The 19,357-nt window shown below is 38.4% G+C and overlaps 1 protein-coding gene across 2 annotated transcripts; it reads right to left on the bottom strand.

Moving 5' to 3' along the window:
- Nucleotides 1-601: 601 nt before the first annotated feature.
- cpsf2 (cleavage and polyadenylation specific factor 2) lies at nt 602-19,219 on the bottom strand. 2 transcript variants are annotated; one of them, XM_036582192.1, is made up of 15 exons: nt 19,050-19,219; nt 17,563-17,735; nt 14,953-15,112; nt 14,753-14,858; nt 13,627-13,756; nt 13,415-13,530; nt 12,513-12,700; nt 11,324-11,614; nt 10,950-11,050; nt 10,064-10,267; nt 9,187-9,339; nt 8,058-8,283; nt 5,386-5,697; nt 2,019-2,153; nt 602-1,007 (listed from the first exon to the last, which is right to left on the bottom strand). In XM_036582192.1, exons 2-15 carry the CDS (start codon nt 17,709-17,711, stop codon nt 915-917), a joined length of 2,364 nt encoding a protein of 787 aa, XP_036438085.1. In that variant the 5' UTR covers nt 17,712-17,735; nt 19,050-19,219; the 3' UTR covers nt 602-914. The 2 variants fall into 2 exon arrangements, with proteins under 2 accessions (XP_036438085.1, XP_036438084.1); XM_036582191.1 differs by lacking the exon at nt 19,050-19,219 and adding an exon at nt 18,515-18,531.
- Between the last annotated feature and the right edge of the window lie 138 nt (nt 19,220-19,357).

Below are 19,357 nucleotides of genomic sequence, written 5' to 3'. Positions count from 1 at the left end.
GCCCTTCACTCTCCAAAAACACAAAAGTATATAGGTTTCCCAGAAATGCTATTTATAGCTTTGATGTAATTTTCGCGCTTTTGAAGAACAGCCTTTATTTTCATTGTAGTTATTTTTCCAGAGCTAGTTTTTATTAAATGTTAGTCACATTAGAAATTAAAATTACCTCAGAAAAATTCACTAAACAGAGAAGTTGATATGTGAATTGAGATGTGAATTGGGCTGGATTAGCTGGTGACAGTCGGTCAGCTCTGGACTGTTCGGTAGGTCAACACTGGTTTAGACCAGAGAAAGGGGTTTGGTGTAAAAAGAGCCATCTGAAGTTTAGATTCAATGCGTGTTTGTGTTGTGGGAAAACATCCTGTCATCTGTTGATATATTATCTGCTGAGTTTCTCTGTGAGCCATTAAGATGGTGTGATGTTTCAACGCTGGTCTCACTGCACACAAACATGGGGCCAGTGGAGACATCTGAAAAATGGCTCCATCTGCTGTTTGGACACAAACTAAGAACAAGATCAACAAAAAACCTCCCCCCAAGTCTCATCTGTCTCGACAGATGAGACAAACATGACATATACACGTGTTTCATTCCAAAAACTGATTTTTAATCAGACAAAAACAAAAGATAAAAAACAAAACATCCTTAAGTCCTCTTTTCTTAGAACAACAACAACAAAAATGTGTTCTCTACGATCTGGCCAGAGTTCAGAGCTCAGGAGAGGACCTCTGAGGACATCCAAGGTCCTACTGAGCGCGCTCAGGCCGCGAGCATCTGCCACGCACTGCGAGGTAAACAGACAGTAAAAAACTCAGAAAACTACAAAAATAAGAAATAAGGACGCGCCCAGGGCTCAGACAGCTGCAGAGGCCCAGGTTGGCCCCCATCAGAGGCGCTCTCTGCAGAAAACAGTGCTAAACCACAGCATACTGCTGATACAGCAGCTCACGGATCCTGTAGTAGTCCTCACACTGACATCCCTCCAGACCTATACGACCAGCCTCCGTCTGAGAGAGAGAGAGAGAGAGAGAGAGAGATGGAGAGAAGAAAGAGAGAGAGATGGAGAGGAAAGAGGGACAGATGGAGAGGAGAGAGACAAAAAAAGAACAGAAAGAGTGAGTGAGTGAATGAGTGAGAGAGAGAACAGAGAGAACAAAGATAGAAAAAGAGAACAGAGATAGAGGGAAAAAAGAACAAACAGACAAAGAGAGAAAAGGAGAGAACAGAGCAAGGGAGAGAACAAACAGAAACCGAGATAGAGGAAAGAGAGAGAGAGAGCGAGAGAGAGCGCGAGACAGAGTGAGAGGGAGAGGGAGAGAGAGAGAGAGAGAGAGAGAGAGAGAGAGAGAGAGGAGAGGGAGAGAGAGAGAGAGAGAGATGGAGGAAAAGAGAGAGAAAAAGAGAGTGAGAAAAGTAAAACACAAGAGAACGAACATGACATATTTAAAGAAGGAAAACATGTTAGAAAGAAAAGGAAAAAGAGAAGAGAAGAAAGGAAAAAAGAAAAACAGGAGAGAAGAGAGGAAAGAGACAGAGTGAAGAAGAAGAAAGAGAAAGATAGAGAAAAAAGAAAGAAAGATGGGAGACAATAACAGAGAAAGAAGAATAAAAAAAAGATGAAATAGTCGAAGAAAGACAGACGGAGAGACAAAGAGAGAAAGAGAGAGAAAGAAAGACAGAGACAGATAAAGAAAAGAAAGTGAAAGAAAAGGAAAGAGAAGCAAAAAATAAAGAAAGAGAGAAAAGATTTAAAAGAGATCAGCAAAGTCATCACAAACTCTGATCAGCTCTAATGACAGTGTTTCGTGTTTTTAGCTCCCAACAGAAACTCGTTCAGCTGCCGCAATCAGAAACACAAAGCAAGGCCCTCATTCATCTTCTGTACTTTAAATATAACATCAAGGCAAAGGTCATTTAATAAAAAATTAATTCCAAAAAAATTAACATAGTAATAATAAAACAACAGCTGATCAGGTGAGGCAGGAGACAGAAGTGATGACACCGAGGTGTGAACTTACTCTGCGTACGGCCACCAGGTTATTACAGACGAGGACTCCACCCACAAACTCAGCCTGGATGCCCTCCCGCAGCAGAACCTGCTTAAAGTCCGACAGCCGCGGCTCGTTGATGAAGACGGCCTGGTGACCTGGAGTCTGCAGGAACAAAGAACGCAAACAGTGAAAGGGGAATTGCACCAATTTTTCTAATTTTCTGCACAATTAAATGATTAAGATCTAAACGAAGTTATTCTGATTGATCTGATGTGAAATTCTCAGTTGTTCAGTGGTGATAGGAACCAGACGTCTGAAGAGTTTAATGCCTTCTTAAAAGCTCCCTCACAGAAAATTATCACATTAAATGGTTATGAACACACAACCTGATGCCCGAGACTTGTTTTATGATTGTTTTAAAAAGGTCTTGGAGAGGTACATGAAGGGCATTATCACTATTTTACTAACATCGACATTAAATACAAAAGACACATGTAGGTTCACTGGTGGTTTTGGAGAGTAAATAAAAGGTCTATATTTGTGTTTATAGTCATGGTGACCCCAGGTTCCTATCACCACCACTGTAAAGAAATCTGAGTCTCTACAATCAACCACTTCACACCAAACCACTCTGAATGACTTTGTTTACAACCCAACAACTGAACTGTGCAGAAATCTTTTTAAAAATCACTGGAATTCTCCTTTAAGTAATTATAGCTAAATGGGTTATCAAAGCTACCTCAAAGGACACAAAGAACCACCCTGGACAAACATGACTCTGAGATCTTTCAAAATATCTGCATAATCAAATGGTAAAGTTGTAAACAAAGGCTTTCCGAGTGTTGATGCGAAATGCTATGTTCTAGATTGACTTGCTGAGAAACTACCAGACGTCTGAAGAGTTTAATGCCTCTAAAAGCTCCCTCATAGAAATTTATTAAAATGGTTATGAAAACGCTGCCTGATGCCTGAGGCACAGTTTACGACAGTTTTGCAATAAGCTTTTGGCTACAAACGTATTTTTAATGTGTTTAGGCCCAAACAATGAGGTGCAAGTAATACTTCAAGATTTATTTACTGTGCCAAGACTTCTTTGAAGTAACATTTTAATGTAGCATGTTAACAATGTTAAAGTCTCAAAACATACCCTTCTGTCTATACAGTCCACATATGGAAATGAATCCACAGAAACAGCTCGCCTTGATTTTTTTGTTTTTGTGAAGTCACAAAAACCCATCAATTTACATACACTCACTTATTCGGCCTACAGCAGCTTAACCCCGTCCATTTAAGCTGCGGTTATAAGGAGCATTTCAGATCTGACTGCTTTTAGAATGAGGCATGATACAGTACAGCCAAACAGAACAGAGCTCCTTTACATATAGCAGTCTTAAAAGCACAGTAGCAAAAAAAAAGGTTTCTTTAATTCAAGGGTATAAACAAACAGAGGTCTCCTCGTCTACTCACAAACAAATGTTTTCCGGATATAAAGTTTAGAGTCTGCACTTTAAACACAGATCCAATAAATTAATCTGATGGGTAAAAATTAAAATGCAAGAAAAATGTAGTATCTGAGCCCTTTGATGGCTGCCTAGAGCCTAGAGTCTGCTAAGAACACTTTCCACTTCACACATCTCCTGGCTCAGTGTTGATGCACACAGCTCAGTGCAGAGGCAGTAACTGGCTGGATTTGGAGAGTACAGTAGTGAAGAGCCTTTAGCTTTGCAGCGTTTTATCCGCCCCACTCTGTGCTGCAGTCTCTGAGCGCCGTCCTACAGCTCAGAACGCTGCGTCTGTTCGCTGCTCTCTTAAGGTCAGCACATCTATTTTAATCTCTCCACAGTTCTGGCATCTCTCTCTCGTGCGCGCTTTTGTCTCTCGTTCACCCACGCTGTCCCAACGTAAACTCCACATTATCCTGCTTTCTCCTGAGGGGTCCACCTCCACCCCCTACACTTCTGTCACGAGTTCAGCACCCCCGCGCTCTTTCTCTCTGTTCTCCCTCTTTCCCCTCTCCATTCTCTCTACCTCTCCCTTTTTCCCCTCCTCCTCCTCTCCTTCTGTCGACTCTATTACCTCCATTTCTGCAGCTGCTCTATGCAAAAGCGTCTGTCTCTCTACATGTGTTCTGCTCCCTCCACTGACTACCTCAGGTTTCATCGCATCATCATTGTGGTAACAAAACCAGCTCCATCTGTAAAACTTTAACTTTACAGGAGATTCAAATCAGAACTTTTAATGCAAGTTCATGTAAAGAGATTTTGGACCTTTTCTATTGGCCCATTTATCCTTAAGTGTTCACACTATGTAAAGGGTGGCTGGTTTTACCAAATGGTGTTAAATAAATAAATAAATAAATAAATAAATAAATAAATGATAAATAAATAAAGAAGGTTTTGATTATGACACTAACATGAAAATGTTCAGTTGCATACAAGCACACATTTGTGTTGATCAGAGTTTAATTCTCAGGTAAGGTCATTTTTTGATAGTTTAAAATTATATACGTCATTTTTTGCCACTGTAACTCATTCCTGTGAATAACTTCCCTGTGCGAGTAGTTGACTTCCTTCCTTCCATCATTACTTCCTTCCTTTAATCCATCGTTCCTCCCATCCTTTTATCTACCCTTCCTTCCTTTGATCCTTCCTTCCTTTCTCCCATCCTTTTATCCTTCATTCTATCCTTCAAGCCTTTTATTCTTTCTTCCTTCCTTTCATTCCATTCTTTCTTTCTTCCTTCCTTTTATCCATCGTTCCTTCCTTCCTTTTATCCACCCTTTCCTGTATGTCTCCCTGTCCACCTGTCTTATGTTTATCTCTTTATCTGTCTGTCCTACCTCTCTATTCCTGTGAGTCTGTCAGTCTGTCCATCTGTCAGTCAATCTGTTTGCCTATCTCCATTTGCTATTGCTGTGACTTTGCAAATTCCTTTGTACAATAAACTGTCTATCTGTATCCATTTGTTACTGCTGCTACTCTGCAATTCCTTTTGAGTAATAAACCATCCATCCATCCATCCATCCATGCGCAAACATTTAAACACCCCCTGGTCAAATTACATCGTTTAGTTGTTTTCCTGAGTTATACATTACCACATCCTCTACAGGGAAGAAATAAATGTTTTTCTGCAAATTTTAGTGCAACATTTCTATTTGCCGAGTTTAACATAAAAATAAAACATAAAATATTCACAGATGCTGTGAATTTATCTTCAACAAAACATGTCATTTGACCAGGGGTGCCCAAACTTTTGCCTACAACTGTATATACATTTTTTTACTGCTGTTATTCTGCAGTTCCCTTTGAGTAAAAGATCTTTTTTCTGTATGTCTGTCTGTCTGTCTGTCTATCTATCCATCCACTACTCCCAGTCCCTCTTTTCTCTCTCTCACCTCAGTCAGAGGCAGGGGCTCCAGTGTGGGGATGACGTCACTCTCTTCTGAAATCTCCTTCTCGTCCTCTCCGAACAGAGTCTTCATGGCCCGCTGCGTTGCCATGGCGCTGGGCTCGGTCGCCAGGTCGGAGGTCACGTCCATGGCGAGTTCACTGTCCTCGGTCTCATCCTTGGTCTCACCTTCCTCTGGCAGCACTCCCGTGTCCACCTTTACCACCCGCATGTCCAGCACACCATCGATCCAGGCCAGCTCAGTGTCTCTGGCCTTACAGAACTGCAGAGAGCTGACCAGAGAGTCCTTCAACCTCACCTACAGAGGACAGCAAGCAATAACACTGGGGTGAGGACAGCTGCTTTACACATGCACAGTAACAAACAGGGCTGTCACTAACAATGGCATTAGCAGTTGACTAATCTACCAATTATTCTGACAATTAATCGAGTTACCAGAGCCTCAAAACGGTCAAACAAAATAAAAAAAACAGACTTAACTGAACAATAACAAACGATGCAGTGACTTAAAGATTCAACAATACACTATAGGAAACAGGAACTTTAAAAAGGTATTTAAGAATACTATGTAGCAAATAATATGCATATGAATGGGTGTGTCCATTAGGCTTAATTTCTTACTACATAAGAGAGCAGAAGGAGAAACTAAAATGTGCAATATAATAACTGCCAACTAATAACTGCTAATTCATCACATTCATGTTCTTAACACAACAATTGAGTTTATTGTCATGACAGCTGTACTGGCAACCAAGGTTTACTCTAATAGTAGATTAGTCTATAGATCACATTTGTCAGAATAACCGTTTGGATAATACTAACATTATAAAGCATTACGGCGTGAATTTGTATTCAGCCTTTTACTGCATAGTGTTGTCTACTGGCAACAAATAATTAATATGTTAATATGTGTTTTTCATGACTCATGCAGAAAAGGTTTAGGTAAATAACGTTTTTGCCATAACTGACATTGTCTTCAACTAACTGACTTTGCCAACCAAATGCTGCAGCCCTAATATCACCTATAATCAAAGAACTGCTGAAGGAAACAAGCAACTGTGTAAAAGCTTAGACAAAAGACAATTTCCATTAGAACTGTACGGCTCTCGGGGACAAAGAGACAAATATGAGTTCAGTTCCTCTATAGAAACATACTGAGGTCCTGAACAGAGAAATGGACATTTCAGCATTGAGCGAGATGAAAGGTGGGATTTAATGCCAAAGTGCTTTTCAGCCAATCAAATTTGAAGAATGTGTCCTGAATTACTCAATCAGATTCTCTATTCAAGTCTACGTTTAGGTTTCTTGGTTGCTGGGCATCACTGCAGATCTGCTGACATGCACAAAAAGTTGTACTTCCGATTTTTTTTCTTTAGAAAAGTTTTTCTTTAGGAAAAGTAAAAAGCCTTTATTCCTTATAAGGTACCTACTGTACATACCTCTTCTTTGCTCTACATTTAACATGAGCACTGGCCCAGAAACAGTCTTTACTTCTCTATAGGTTGAATCTCTTTCTCGCTGGGCAATACATCATAATGACAGAATCAATTCTACAGCCTGCATTCGTGACCTGCAGTGCTAAAAGCACCAGCAGCAGCAGGGAAGGAAGAAAGAAGACTGCAGTTACACCACATTCAGAGCAGATTTAAATACACATTCTGCTCCAACTGCTTTAACTCATTTGTTAACTTGACTGCACTTTTCAGTATCTGTACGTAACATTCTTAGTTCATAATTGTATTTTATACATTATTATTATTTGCTCAAGCATACAGAGATGAGATTTATAAGGGCTGCCGAATAACAGCATCACAGGAGCCATCATGAAGCTTCACTGACTGACAGCTGGGCTCTTTACCCAGAATAAGTTCGAGCTTGCCGTAAAAAGGGCACAGTCACTTCTTTGGTTCGTGTCGTCGGATTCTTTAAACTTTGCTTTCAGACTTTTAACTGTTCTTCGACACAGCAGCCCAAGTTCGGCCATATCTTTCAAAATCTCTTGAAACACGGAGGTGTTTTGGATAGGTCTCTTCTAATTTTTGTACAGAAACATCACCCCAGATGTTTATGAGGTCTCAGCAGCACAAGAAATGACAAATATCAAGTTGGAATGACATAAAAGTCACATGAATTCCAATCTGGCTGTTCAGACTGAGTCACATCGCCGCATATCAGGTGTGTATCGGATTTCAGTACCACAAATGAAAGCGTCTCAAAGCAGAATTGAAAATGTCAGATTCAGTGTGTTTTTTTGCTGTTCACACTGCCACACAGATGACACATCTGTTTCGCATATGAAGAAAAAGATTGAATTTGGGCCACTTTTAACTGCTGTGTAAACAAAGCCTTAGTTTGCCGCTTGTTTGTTTATCAATAGTTCTCCTGTAAGCACGGTCCAGGGCACTCTGCTGAAGGTGCTGCTTTAAAAGTCATTTAAATGCTATATTTGAATGAAAGGGCTGCAATCGTGGATTCTATCGTAGAACCATATAGCTGGGCTTCAGTCTACACTACTACAGATGAGTCAAAGAGTCAAACTGGAAAATTGTGTGGTGTTAATAACTGATTATGTTAACATATTATTAGCTATTATATTACTACTCATTCTTCAATGTTGTTATAAATATAATAAACAGTAACAAATACAATAATTATTACCTGGTAGATGTGTGTTTCACTGGTGGCATCCACAGTCTCCTGAAGCTTGGGAGTGTACACTTTGATGTCTTTCCCGCTAAAGGCCTTGCAGGACTCTGCCAGGTCCTGGCTGGCTTCTGGAGGCCCGTGCACTATGACCAGCTGCCTGGGCTTCATCTGGTTTATAATCTTCTTAATGGAGTCTCCATCTGAACGGCCCTCATAGTCTATGTATGTGACTCGAGCTCTGGTGATTGACAAATAAACAGTCCCATGAAAATCATTGGTAAAATGATTCCAACTAGGGTTATCTAAAATAGGGTTAAAATTAATAGTTTTTGTATGGCAATTAAGTGGCGATTTGAAAGAGTTTTTGCAAGAGCTGCAATTTTAATTATAGCCTACATAATCAACAAAGTTGTCTTAAGTTTTAAGGGGGAAACTTAACCTAATATCACAGAGCTTGTGAATCGCCTGGAAATGAGTTAGACCAATCAGAGGCAACCAAATACCCATGTTGTGACATCATAACCACAGCTAACTGGCAGTCTGTCAGTGTTCAAAAAAATAAATAAATAAATAAATAGTGTATGCCTTCTTGACAAAATAAAAGCTTAATTTATAGAAAGTAATCACAATTTAAATCACAGTCACAATACTGGTCAAAATAAATTGCGATTAGATATCTTCCCTCTATTGTTTAGCCCTAAGTCTAGTCAATTATTCACAGCTCTTTCAAATTTACATTAGGAAAACATTTCAAATGCTGCATTTTGACAAAGCTGTTTATAATTTGCCAATAATAACATTATAATGTGATATAACTGTTAATAGTTTGATTAAATGTTTTTAAAATGATATCAACTTTTCAAAAATCTAAAATATTGATATGATAAGATAAGAATGCTATTTTACAAAACTGGTTTATTATGTTGTGATTGTTTATGATATTTCATTCATTGTCCTGTTACTTTGTTATGTTCTTAGTTGTAAGCATAAATGTACCCATGAATAAAAACAGCAGTAAATGCCGACTCTTATCAATTACTTGTTTTTCTCTTTGAACTGTTTAGACTTTTTGACTTCCATTTTTTGTCGTTTTAACCTGGAAGATATTTTACACTAAAAAGAGAGGTGAAAGGATAAATACCTGATCTCCAGGGTCTCTGTGGTGCAAGTGCACTTGGTGGGTACGTCAGAAAGGTCCTGGTCCATCGGCTCATCTCCATTAGCCAAACCCGACTCCAGCTTACTCTTCTCCTCTTCTGTGGCCTGGAGCTCTGGAACCAGGAATTCCTCCGGCCTGAATGCAGTCACAAACACACATGAGCGATACGGATTATTACACACGCACACAAATAATAATAATAAATAAATAAATAAATAATAATAGGCAGACATTTTAAAAATGACATGGAAATTAGGAAAAGAATTTTAAATGAAAAAATTCAGAGCTTATTTAGCTTCCTTTTCAGTACCCAATATTGCAAGAGTTCTCCATAAGGCATTAAAACTCTTTAACAAACACCTCACACCTTGCTAACGACATCTTTAAACCACTTCACTCCAGCAGAGGATGAGTCCAAACTATTAAACAGGATCTGTTCTCATGCCATATGGCTCCTGAATGAAACCATGGCTGCTGTTAAAGAGTAGTAAGGATTAAAATGGGTCTGAGTGTGAATAGTTGAACAGAACTTTCTTTCCTATCTGTCTTACCTGATTTAGACATTTTTCAGTGTTGCAGTTGTGTTTAATTTATATATAAAAAAATGTGATCTAACAAACCCAAAACTTCTATATTTTTAATACCTTCTTGAATTTTCTGATTTAATGTTTTTACAGTGTTGCGCATCTCTTGCTTTTACGCATTTTATAAACTCAATATGTGTTGCTTCATATTTTGGGTTTATGTAACGTCTCTGTGAGCCGCAACGCAACAAATTAATCAGTTTCACTGATTTGGCAGTAAAGCATCCTGACTTCTTGTTTCTGGAGGGGAGTCTGTAGTTCTGATGGTAGCTTACCTGATGATTTCTCCATACTCGTCCCATTTGATCCTTTCCTCGTGTGTGGGGAACATGGGGTACGATTTTTTGGCCTGTTTGAAGAAGCTTCCCTTGCGGCTCCCCTCACCCTTCATCATCAGGTCATGGTGTTTGGTCTTCATCACAGCAGGCTGCTCCAGATCGTCCTCCATATCGCTCTCATCACTCGAGTCCACATCCACCCTGAGCAACAGCAAAGAGCAGCATTAAATTGCCTAAATCACCACACTTGCCTTAAACTCTACTGAGAACAAAGCCAGTAGAGGAAATATTCCAGATGGAAAAAATGTATTTTACATAGAAAATAGGAAAATTGGCAAAAATGGATGCTGCTGACGAATAAATATTTAACTCTAAAGGCCTTATTTATTTATTTTTCTTTTTTCTGTCTTCCCGGAAACCAATTAAACAACACAGTGATAAAAAAGAAACACTAACATTAAAATAAATGTGATAAATCCACTGTGATAGTTCTGTGCGTGAGTGTTAGTTAATTTTCAGATCTCATTTTCAGTATCTCGTTTGATACATCATCCAATAAGAAAAGCAATGACTCAAAAGAATTCAATAAATTAAGTAAAAGCAGCATCAGTCATGAATCAGAAGACTGTCTCACTTATTTGAATGAACTAAAACAAAAAAGGTTCTTGACTTTTGCGGTTTGCGCACCACTGCTGAAAAGTTCCTTGCCGCAGCGTATTGGTTATAATAAGTATTGCCAATAATGCAGAATGTACAGTCCTTGGAATACTTGTTTTGGTTTATGAATGCAGTTTCTCAAATTCATTTGTGACAAATGAGAAATCATGAAATCTTAGTCATACACTGCCTGACAAACAAACAGCAACAGCACAGTATGACTCACTCTTTTGCTTGTTCCAGTTTTTTAGCAGCTTCTTTCTTCATTTTCTCCTTCTCCAAGTAGTCCTCCAGCTCACGACCCTCCAGCTTGATCCTTTTCTTGATCTGGATTTCAATCAATGAAGGTATCAATAAAATTTTTTTGCAATCAAAAATATGCTTGAAACAAGCAAAGTTATCTGCCAAAACAGTAACTCTGACTAACAGTAAGTCTGACTTAATAAAATCACTTATAACAAGTACAAATGTCAAGAAATAAGTTAAATAATTTTATAATAAACTTACAACAATCTCAAAATGAGAAATATTAAGATCTATCCACTAGATTTAAGACACTTTCACTTGCCAAGATTCCATTTATTGCAGTGTAAGTCTCACCTCCAGGTCTATCATCTTCTCTCCAGGGTTGTCTATGAGGTAGCGGGCCAGTGTACCCGGGGTAGTGCGATAGGTGAGAATGATAGAGTTTTTGGAGTCCTGGCACCACTGGATGAAGAGTTCCCGGGAGAAACCCGACTCCAGATCAGGCTGACTGCACAGAACCACTTTTGGACTGGGCACCCGCGCCAGGTCAGCCAGGCTGTGGCACAGAGAGAGGTGGCGGAACTGGAACGGGTTGTTCCTCTTGTCTTCAAAGCATCGCATCAGCTTGTCACTCATCCACTCCACCTGTGAGGAAAAGAAGTGGCTGAGATGAGATAAAGCAGAAACTCATCATTACAGCCTGCTAATGACTGAATGAATCAAATTAAACTACACGCACAGTGCAAGAGTAGCATGATAAGATTGAAGTAAATGCAGCGTCTGGAGCTGGGACTTACAATGCACACTCATGCAGAGTGAGTGATTTAATCACTTGGCTATAGAGACGATTGCAAAACACAAAGACATGGGCACAGTTAAAAGAAACTCCATCCTAAACTAACCAACCCATGACTACCAAAGCCCTAAACGGCCATGGATTCAAAAGATTTTACTTAATTTTTCCTTTGTTGATGAGTTCATTTATTCATTCATTTATTATATTGAGATATCAAGATATTTATGCCATTATCAAAACACAATGAACTACACACACAATTTACCATTTTTGATATTGTTGATACAATTTAAGGACTGATATAAAAGTCAATATGATATAAATAATCTAAAGTTTAATTAATATAACATACAAGCTAACTTGCAAATATGAGCAAAAATACATAAAATGGTATTCTGCGTCAAAGAATGACCATGGCTGCAAAATAAAAGTGAGCAACTTAGAAGCACAAATGTGCAATAAAAGCGGCAGAAAGTTTCATTGATTTAGAAAAAATGAATGTTTCTATTTATACCCAAATGTACTGAACCATCTTGTTTAAATGGGCCACAGTGCATAAAACCTCACAAAGAGTGAACCCCAATTCTTCTCCTGGACAGTTTAACAACAACTCTGATATAAAACACACGACTTCTAATTCCTAGAGCTCTCTCAGTTGGATGTGCTACATTAGTACTAGAACTAAACTGCAGGGTGGCAGATGTCAAGCAGCAGTGAGCACAGAGCTACTGTTTTAAACGGTCAGACCTGTGACTTGGAGAACTCCACCACATTGTAGCTGACGTTGTTGAGCAGAGCGAGGGAATACACTCCCAGCCCTGCGTCTTTGGTCCTCCAAATTTGATCGAGCAGCTGGGCCAGCTCCAACACACGACCCGCCGTATCCACGGCGATCAGCACGTTACCATCACCACGGAGAGTCTCCATGATATTTGCTGTAGGGGGAATACAGTTCAAATTGCAGCAACAAAACACAGCAGATACCCTCAGAAACAAACAAACAGACCTCTATAAAGAAAAGCTATTATTATAATAAGTATTAATATACTCAATAATAAAATGTGAAGTATTGAGGAATTCGAATTAGGCCTGTTGAGAAAGAATGACATTTTCAGGGGGCTAAGACAAAAATAAATAAATAAAATAAATATAAATAAAATTAAAAAAACTAGAATCGCCCCAGTTACTCTGATTAAACAAATCAATATTAAGAGCTCACTGAACTGAACTGCACTCTGACAGAGTACAATCACATAAAAACAAAAAACCAAAACAAAAAAAAACAAAAATACAGCCAACAATAAAGGATACTTTGTGCATCTTTTATACATTGACAGGACAGGTTACACACAGAAAGATGATAATTAGTAAACAGTACAATTAGTAAGCTAGTAAAATTTTACCAGTCTGTATTTTTTGTCCATATAAAATTATATCAGCCAATATTATTGGTTATCACAATATTAGCACCCTTATATCGGCATCAGTGACAAAGTGTAATAACAGTTAGGCCCTAACAGACCTAACATACCCCTGTTAAAGGTTTCAGAAAAATCCTTTGTCTCCCTAAAAAGTTCACTATATGATAACGTTGTTTTGAATTTAGCTGGCTGAGAGGCTGGAGGATTGTGAGGATCACTGGAACTTACTGAGGAGTTGCTCATCACGCTGTTTTCTGCGAGGCTGAACGTAAGTGGCATTGAAGGAGTCGGTGATGAGCAGAGAGGGTCGGCTGATTGTCTCGAGGGAGCAACCGTTTAAATGACTGCAAGGGTCAAGAAAATGGCAGGTCATTTCATAAACAGAACTCAAATATCATTGGGTCAACCAAGGACCCTTTCAGAACTTTTCACCCACTTACATTTCTCTCTTGTGGTTAAAGTCCACAGCGTAAATAATCTCCTCTTCTCCGTCTTTCACTATTTTCCAAATGGTCCCACCGATCATATGACCAGCAGGAAGCGGAGTGATGGACAGACCATGTCCTTTCCCTGTGAAAATAATAAGACAAGAGATACAGCAAGTAATCAAACTGCTTGTCTACAGTGCTGTGAAAAAGTCAGAGAGCAGCCTTCATTTATTTAATATCCAGTTAAAATGGCTTTAAAGTACAAGTGACTCATTTTTCAGTGTCAGAGTAAAAAAACAAAAACCTATTTAATAGAAGCCTCAACAACTAAATATAAATGCTTATTTTTATTATAGCTTGCATTCTTTTTAGGAGACCATCTTTCAGTTTTCCAAAGAAATCTGAGGGATATTTTTCCCTACATGTCTTAGAAGTTGGTTGATCATTTTCTGAAGTAATCAAACACATTCAGTGATGTTGAGGTCTGGACTCTGGGGTGGTCAGTCCATTGTTCAGCTTCTTTGTTTGATGTGTCCGTCTCCTCTTCTCAGTAAGGTTCTTCTTGACAGCTACACATCCTTTCAGACCCATAGCGCTGAGTTGTCTTCTCACAGTGGAAGGATGGACAGAAACACCTGTGGATGTTTTCAAATCTGAAGCAGCTTGATTTTCTCCTCTCTCTCAAAGATGAAAGCTTTAAGTGTTGTTTATCTGTTGGGGGCAGTTTTGGTGGTATATCAGGTCTTGTATGGTCCCATTTTCACTGTAGCTTCTGATAGTTTTTAACTCGACTTTTGGAAACTCCTGTTTTTCACTTATTTTACATTCACTATTGCCCATCTTAAGTTAGTGGATTATCTGACATCTCAAAAATGAATGGCTTGTACTTTATGGCCCTTTTGAACGGAAATAAAAAAAAAAATTAATGAAGAACATAAAACAATAACAAACCATGCCTAGCATCTCAAAGGTTCTAAAATATGTTACTGGAAAATAGTAAACTGGGAGGCATAAATAATTGGAGGACAAAAAATAAATAAATAATTCAATCAACCATTTATCAATGACAGAAGTGCAATCTTTATCAGCATAAGTCAATGCGTCAAGATTTTAACTTTACATTTACGTCAACATTTACCTTTCAGGTTCACAATCTGTGAATATTTCAGCTGCTGGATCTTGTCAAAAGCTGAGTCCACATCATCCAGTGTGAACAAGGTAAAGTCTTCTGTGTTGTGACGAGACTGTGAGAAACAAAAACGTGTGTCCAGAGCTATTAGATTAGATTTGATTCCCTGCCCAAAGCCCTCTGTCCCAAATGGGATTACCCTTCCGTACCTGATAGAGGTCATACATGAACATCTGTCCCATCTTGTACACAGGAATGGTGGCATAGATGGTGCAGTTGAGGCCCAGTTTGCCAACAGCATACGGCAGAGCACCCAGGTGAAGAGGGTCTGGATGGGAGAGAAGCACTGCATCGACTTGATGGACATACCTGCAAAGCAAGAGGGAAAAAAAGACCAGATTTTTCTCTTGTTTGTTTATTTAAATTCCACATTAAGGTGAGAAAGGTTGGGCAATATGTGTCATATGTTTTGTTTTTCACAGTTTGGATCTTAATAAAGACAGATTAAGACCAATTATAACGAGACTGTAAATAGCCGGTGCATAGTAAACTGCACCGGCCAAACTGCATGGTAATCTGCATCTATTTTTCTCTCCAATTCCTTCTTTAAATTGTCTAATTTGGAGATGCTGAAAAACACAGTTTCATATCATTTTTTAAGATTTGTCAGTACTGTTTTGCTTTTCATCTGCTTTAAGTTGTTCACATCACTGAATATCATGATACATAGCATATGAGATATTGTGACAATGTCTTTAAAGGGCCATATCATAGAAAATTGACTGTTTCTTGCCTTAAAAAAAATTAGTTTGATGTGGGATGTAAACAGTGGTAAAGTTGCAAAACAAGTCATTCACTGCCCAGCCCATACAGTCCATATACGGTAACTATGCCGCAAAAAAACAAATCTTTTTACAACAAAAAAATTGTTTTTGTGATGTCATGAAAATCCACACATTCATATATACCCGCCTGTTCAGCCTACAGCCATCTAGCCCCACCCATTCATGTTGAAATTAAAACAAGCGTTTCAGCACAGACCGTTTTTCTAACAAGCCCCAATAAAGGACAGCCAGTCAGAAGAGAGCTCATTTAAATACATCAGTCTTGAAGGCACAGTAACAAAAACCTTTCTGTTTAAGGGATAAAGAGAGGTTGGAAAACTGCCATGTAAAAAAGAATTATGGTTTTGGTACATGAACCCACAGAAATGTTATAAATGCAACAAAAAAATGTAAGATATTGGCCCTTTAAGTAATATCTGTGATTTTTGCCACATCTACCACCTTCAAAGGGCCCATATTCTATGTTTTCTTGTTGTTTTTACTGTTTTCACTGCGATCCATGTATGAGTAGGTTTATGTAAACCAGACACACACTACATAAAAAATCCCAACAGGTTCTCAAAGCAGAGAACATCACACACATAACATCATCCTTTTAGAGAGCTTGTTTTTTTTGTTTTTTTTTCAGTGAGGATGCCCACACTGGACAGCAAAGCAAAAAAAGGGTACCTGTTTGTACTTTTACACACATAAGAGAAGCAAAAGCGCAAACTGAGGATGAACAAGTCGTTGAGAAATACAGATATTACAGTGAGAAATATTTTACTACAAACTGTCCACTGAACTGAAATTATAAAAGAGAGTGACTCCTCTTTTTTTTACTGTCTGTTGCATGAATTACTCATTGAATGACCACGCTGACCATCTCCCACTGCAGGACTCATAAAACATTTTTGAGTCATAAAAACCAAACATGTTTGAAAATATCAGAAGATCTCAGATCACACCAGGAGCCGGATTCCCAAAGTGCCTTAAGAAAGAAATTCTTAAATGTGTGTTTTTTTTTCCCTTAACTTAATTCTTAAGAAAACAGTTACGAGAAATTGTTCTTCAAATAGTAAGAGTTGACAAGGTGAGCATCTCTGCTGCTTCTGCCCATCATCATTCATCACCTAACAACTATCTTATTTTCCACGGAAGATTTTTTTCCTCTTGGCTGTTTCTTTCTCTATCACCTCTAGTTCTTGTTTGCTTAAATTTTTTTTAAATGCTTGGTTTGATGTTTTTTCTCCATTTTTGCTCTTCTGAGGTGATTAAACTAAATAACAGAAATAACAGTTAACCCAAATTCAAAATGTATCTTGTGTCGGTTATGGTACATATTACAATGCAATGTAGCTTATATAAGAAAACAATGAATTCGGCCCCAGAGTTCGATCATAAGGCTAAAGACTGACTTGATTTCTCCTCTCACACTACCAGGTCATCTGCACCATCAATCACAGTCATTCTTATCTAGCTCAAAACCTGAAATGAAAATTTGTCAGAAGGGGCAAATTGGGGTTAAAGTCAGGCTATAAATCATGTAGTATAGGCCCAGCTTAACAACAGTGATAACAGTCATAATTCATTTTTCCATAACCATTTTACAACCTTTCTTTATTCCTTAAAATTAAACAGACTGTTTTTGTTATTGTGCTTTTAAAACAGATGTTTGTAAATGAGCTCTGTTCTAACTGGCTGTCCTGAATTTTGCCTTGTTCAAAAAGTAGCTAAAGCTGAAACTGTCCTTATAACTTTTATGTGAATGGCCGGGGCTAAACTACTAAAATATAAAATGGCTAAATACGAAATATGTTTAGCGAACGACACATTTTTAAACTTTAAGAATGTTTACACACATTATCTACTGTTATTTCAAAAGTATAATTCTGTTTCCCATGACGTATAAATTTGTTTTAATTCCTGCATTGTAGGGCAAAGCTTTTCACACTAAAATGCCCGAGAATGAGAGCGAACCAGGTTTCTATTCACCTTTTCATAGCATCTATGATGTCCATCGAGAAGCTCTCATCCCAGCCGCAGTCCAAAAGGAAACGGAACTCATCTACCTGTAACAGGTAGCAGAGAGCGGACTCCTCCTGCACGCCGGACACGGCGGTCAGCTTGATGATGGAGGTCATCCTCAAGACCCAGATTTGTCTACGCTGAGGAGAGAGCAAGTGAAGAAGAAGCTTCACACCTTTTTGTCTACTATACATAACTCATCCTTAAAAGAAAGTGGTTCTTTAAGAGTTTTGTGGGAAAGGCAATATTATATTAATAAATTTACATAACTAAATGGTTAAGATGTAAACAAAGTCATTCCAAGTGGGTTGATGTGAAATGCTCCACTCTAGAGAAACATACAGAATTTATTCACAGTGGTGGTGATAGGAACCAGATGTCTGAAGAGTTTAATGCCTCTGAAATCTCCCACACAGAAAGATATTATGCACGTGAGACATCGTTTTAAAACAGGCAGGCTGTTGTGAGGCTAAATATTCCACACAGAAAGAAATATCACTATTGGCAACATTACATATCACTGCTGTTGACACAAAACCTTCTTATCTCTAAAATAATAACTTTTTCAGGAGAAGGAAAAAACCTACTTTTAATGTAAATCAATGGAACCAGACTTTTCTCCATGTAATGTTGGACCATTTCTTTTGGTCCATTCACCATGAAATTTAAAGACAATTTAAAGGGCAACAGGTACATATATATACATGGTTTTTGAAAAGGGTTCTACATAGCACCCAAAAGCGTTCTTCTATTGTTACAAGCGTGAAATCATAACAGTTGAAGAACCCTTTTGTGTGCTATATGGAATCATTTTGAAAAAGGTTTTATATATAACCATCTACAGCACATTCTCCATCAACGTGAAGAACCCTTTCACGATGCAAAAAACTTTAATCAGAGAACCCTTTTATATACTCACCGACATGCAAAATAAACACTTCTCGCTTTTGTATTGCAGATTACTAATTCACTAACTTACAGCTCAGCAAAAATCACCACACACTGAAAGAACTGCATGTTTTGACTTTGGTAAATCAATAACGTTAAACTGGCTGATTGTACGAAGCTGAAGTTGGTTTATTGTTTGAATTCTCCGTTCCACCTTAAATCGCGCAGCCTCCAGCGCCACAATGTAACTGCTGCACCATTTAAGGTGGAACAGGAAAATTCGAATAAGAAGCTGACTTTAGCTTCGTGCTGTTGTCTAGTTTGCTTTGCCACCGAATTAAACTTCGGAGAAGAGAGCACTATCCAGTTTTGCAACACAAAACAAAGAAAAATGGCTGTCTACAATAAAAAAGAAAAAAAAGTTAAAGGAAAAAAGTGATATTTAGTCAAAAATGTATCCATACAAACATTTCGCCGGTGGGCTCAGACTGTGAGCAAGTGAATGCTAGCGAACTAGCTAACAGCAAAACTGTCAAATTAAACCGTATACATGAAAAGCAGCATACCGGTCGACGTGCTAATGGTACTGTTTTGCCTTCACACGAACGTGTGTCCCGATAAACATCTCCAAAACTTTTCCAACATCATTTTTTATTCACTTTTTAGGAGCTGCGCGGTTCGCTTCAATCTAGCCGCGCGCCGTCATTACAGAGCAGGGTCGGGGGAACGTACCACATGCAATGCATTTAAGGGGGGGCATTACAATTATTCTACTTTGTTTAAAATATACTTCACAAACCTGCTGTCGAGCTTATAACACGTTTTTAAAATAGTGTAATTAATTACACGGACATTGTATTTTTTAAAATAAAAA

Source organism: Colossoma macropomum, unplaced genomic scaffold, assembly GCF_904425465.1.
Source record: "Colossoma macropomum unplaced genomic scaffold, Colossoma_macropomum, whole genome shotgun sequence".
In the NCBI taxonomy this organism is placed as follows: Eukaryota; Metazoa; Chordata; class Actinopteri; order Characiformes; family Serrasalmidae; genus Colossoma; species Colossoma macropomum.
Note: the sequence above shows the minus strand (reverse complement) of the source record. Positions and strands in the feature narration are given on the sequence as shown.

Excerpts from the sequence above, each read along its gene's own strand:
- cpsf2 (XM_036582191.1), bottom strand. Across the intron at positions 13,757-14,752 it reads ACAGATTGTGAACCTGAAAG|GGAAAGGACATGGTCTGTCC; the intron begins GTAAATGTTGAC and ends TTATTTTCACAG. Across the intron at positions 1,008-2,018 it reads ACCTGGTGGCCGTACGCAGA|ACGGAGGCTGGTCGTATAGG; the intron begins GTAAGTTCACAC and ends TCTCTCTCTCAG.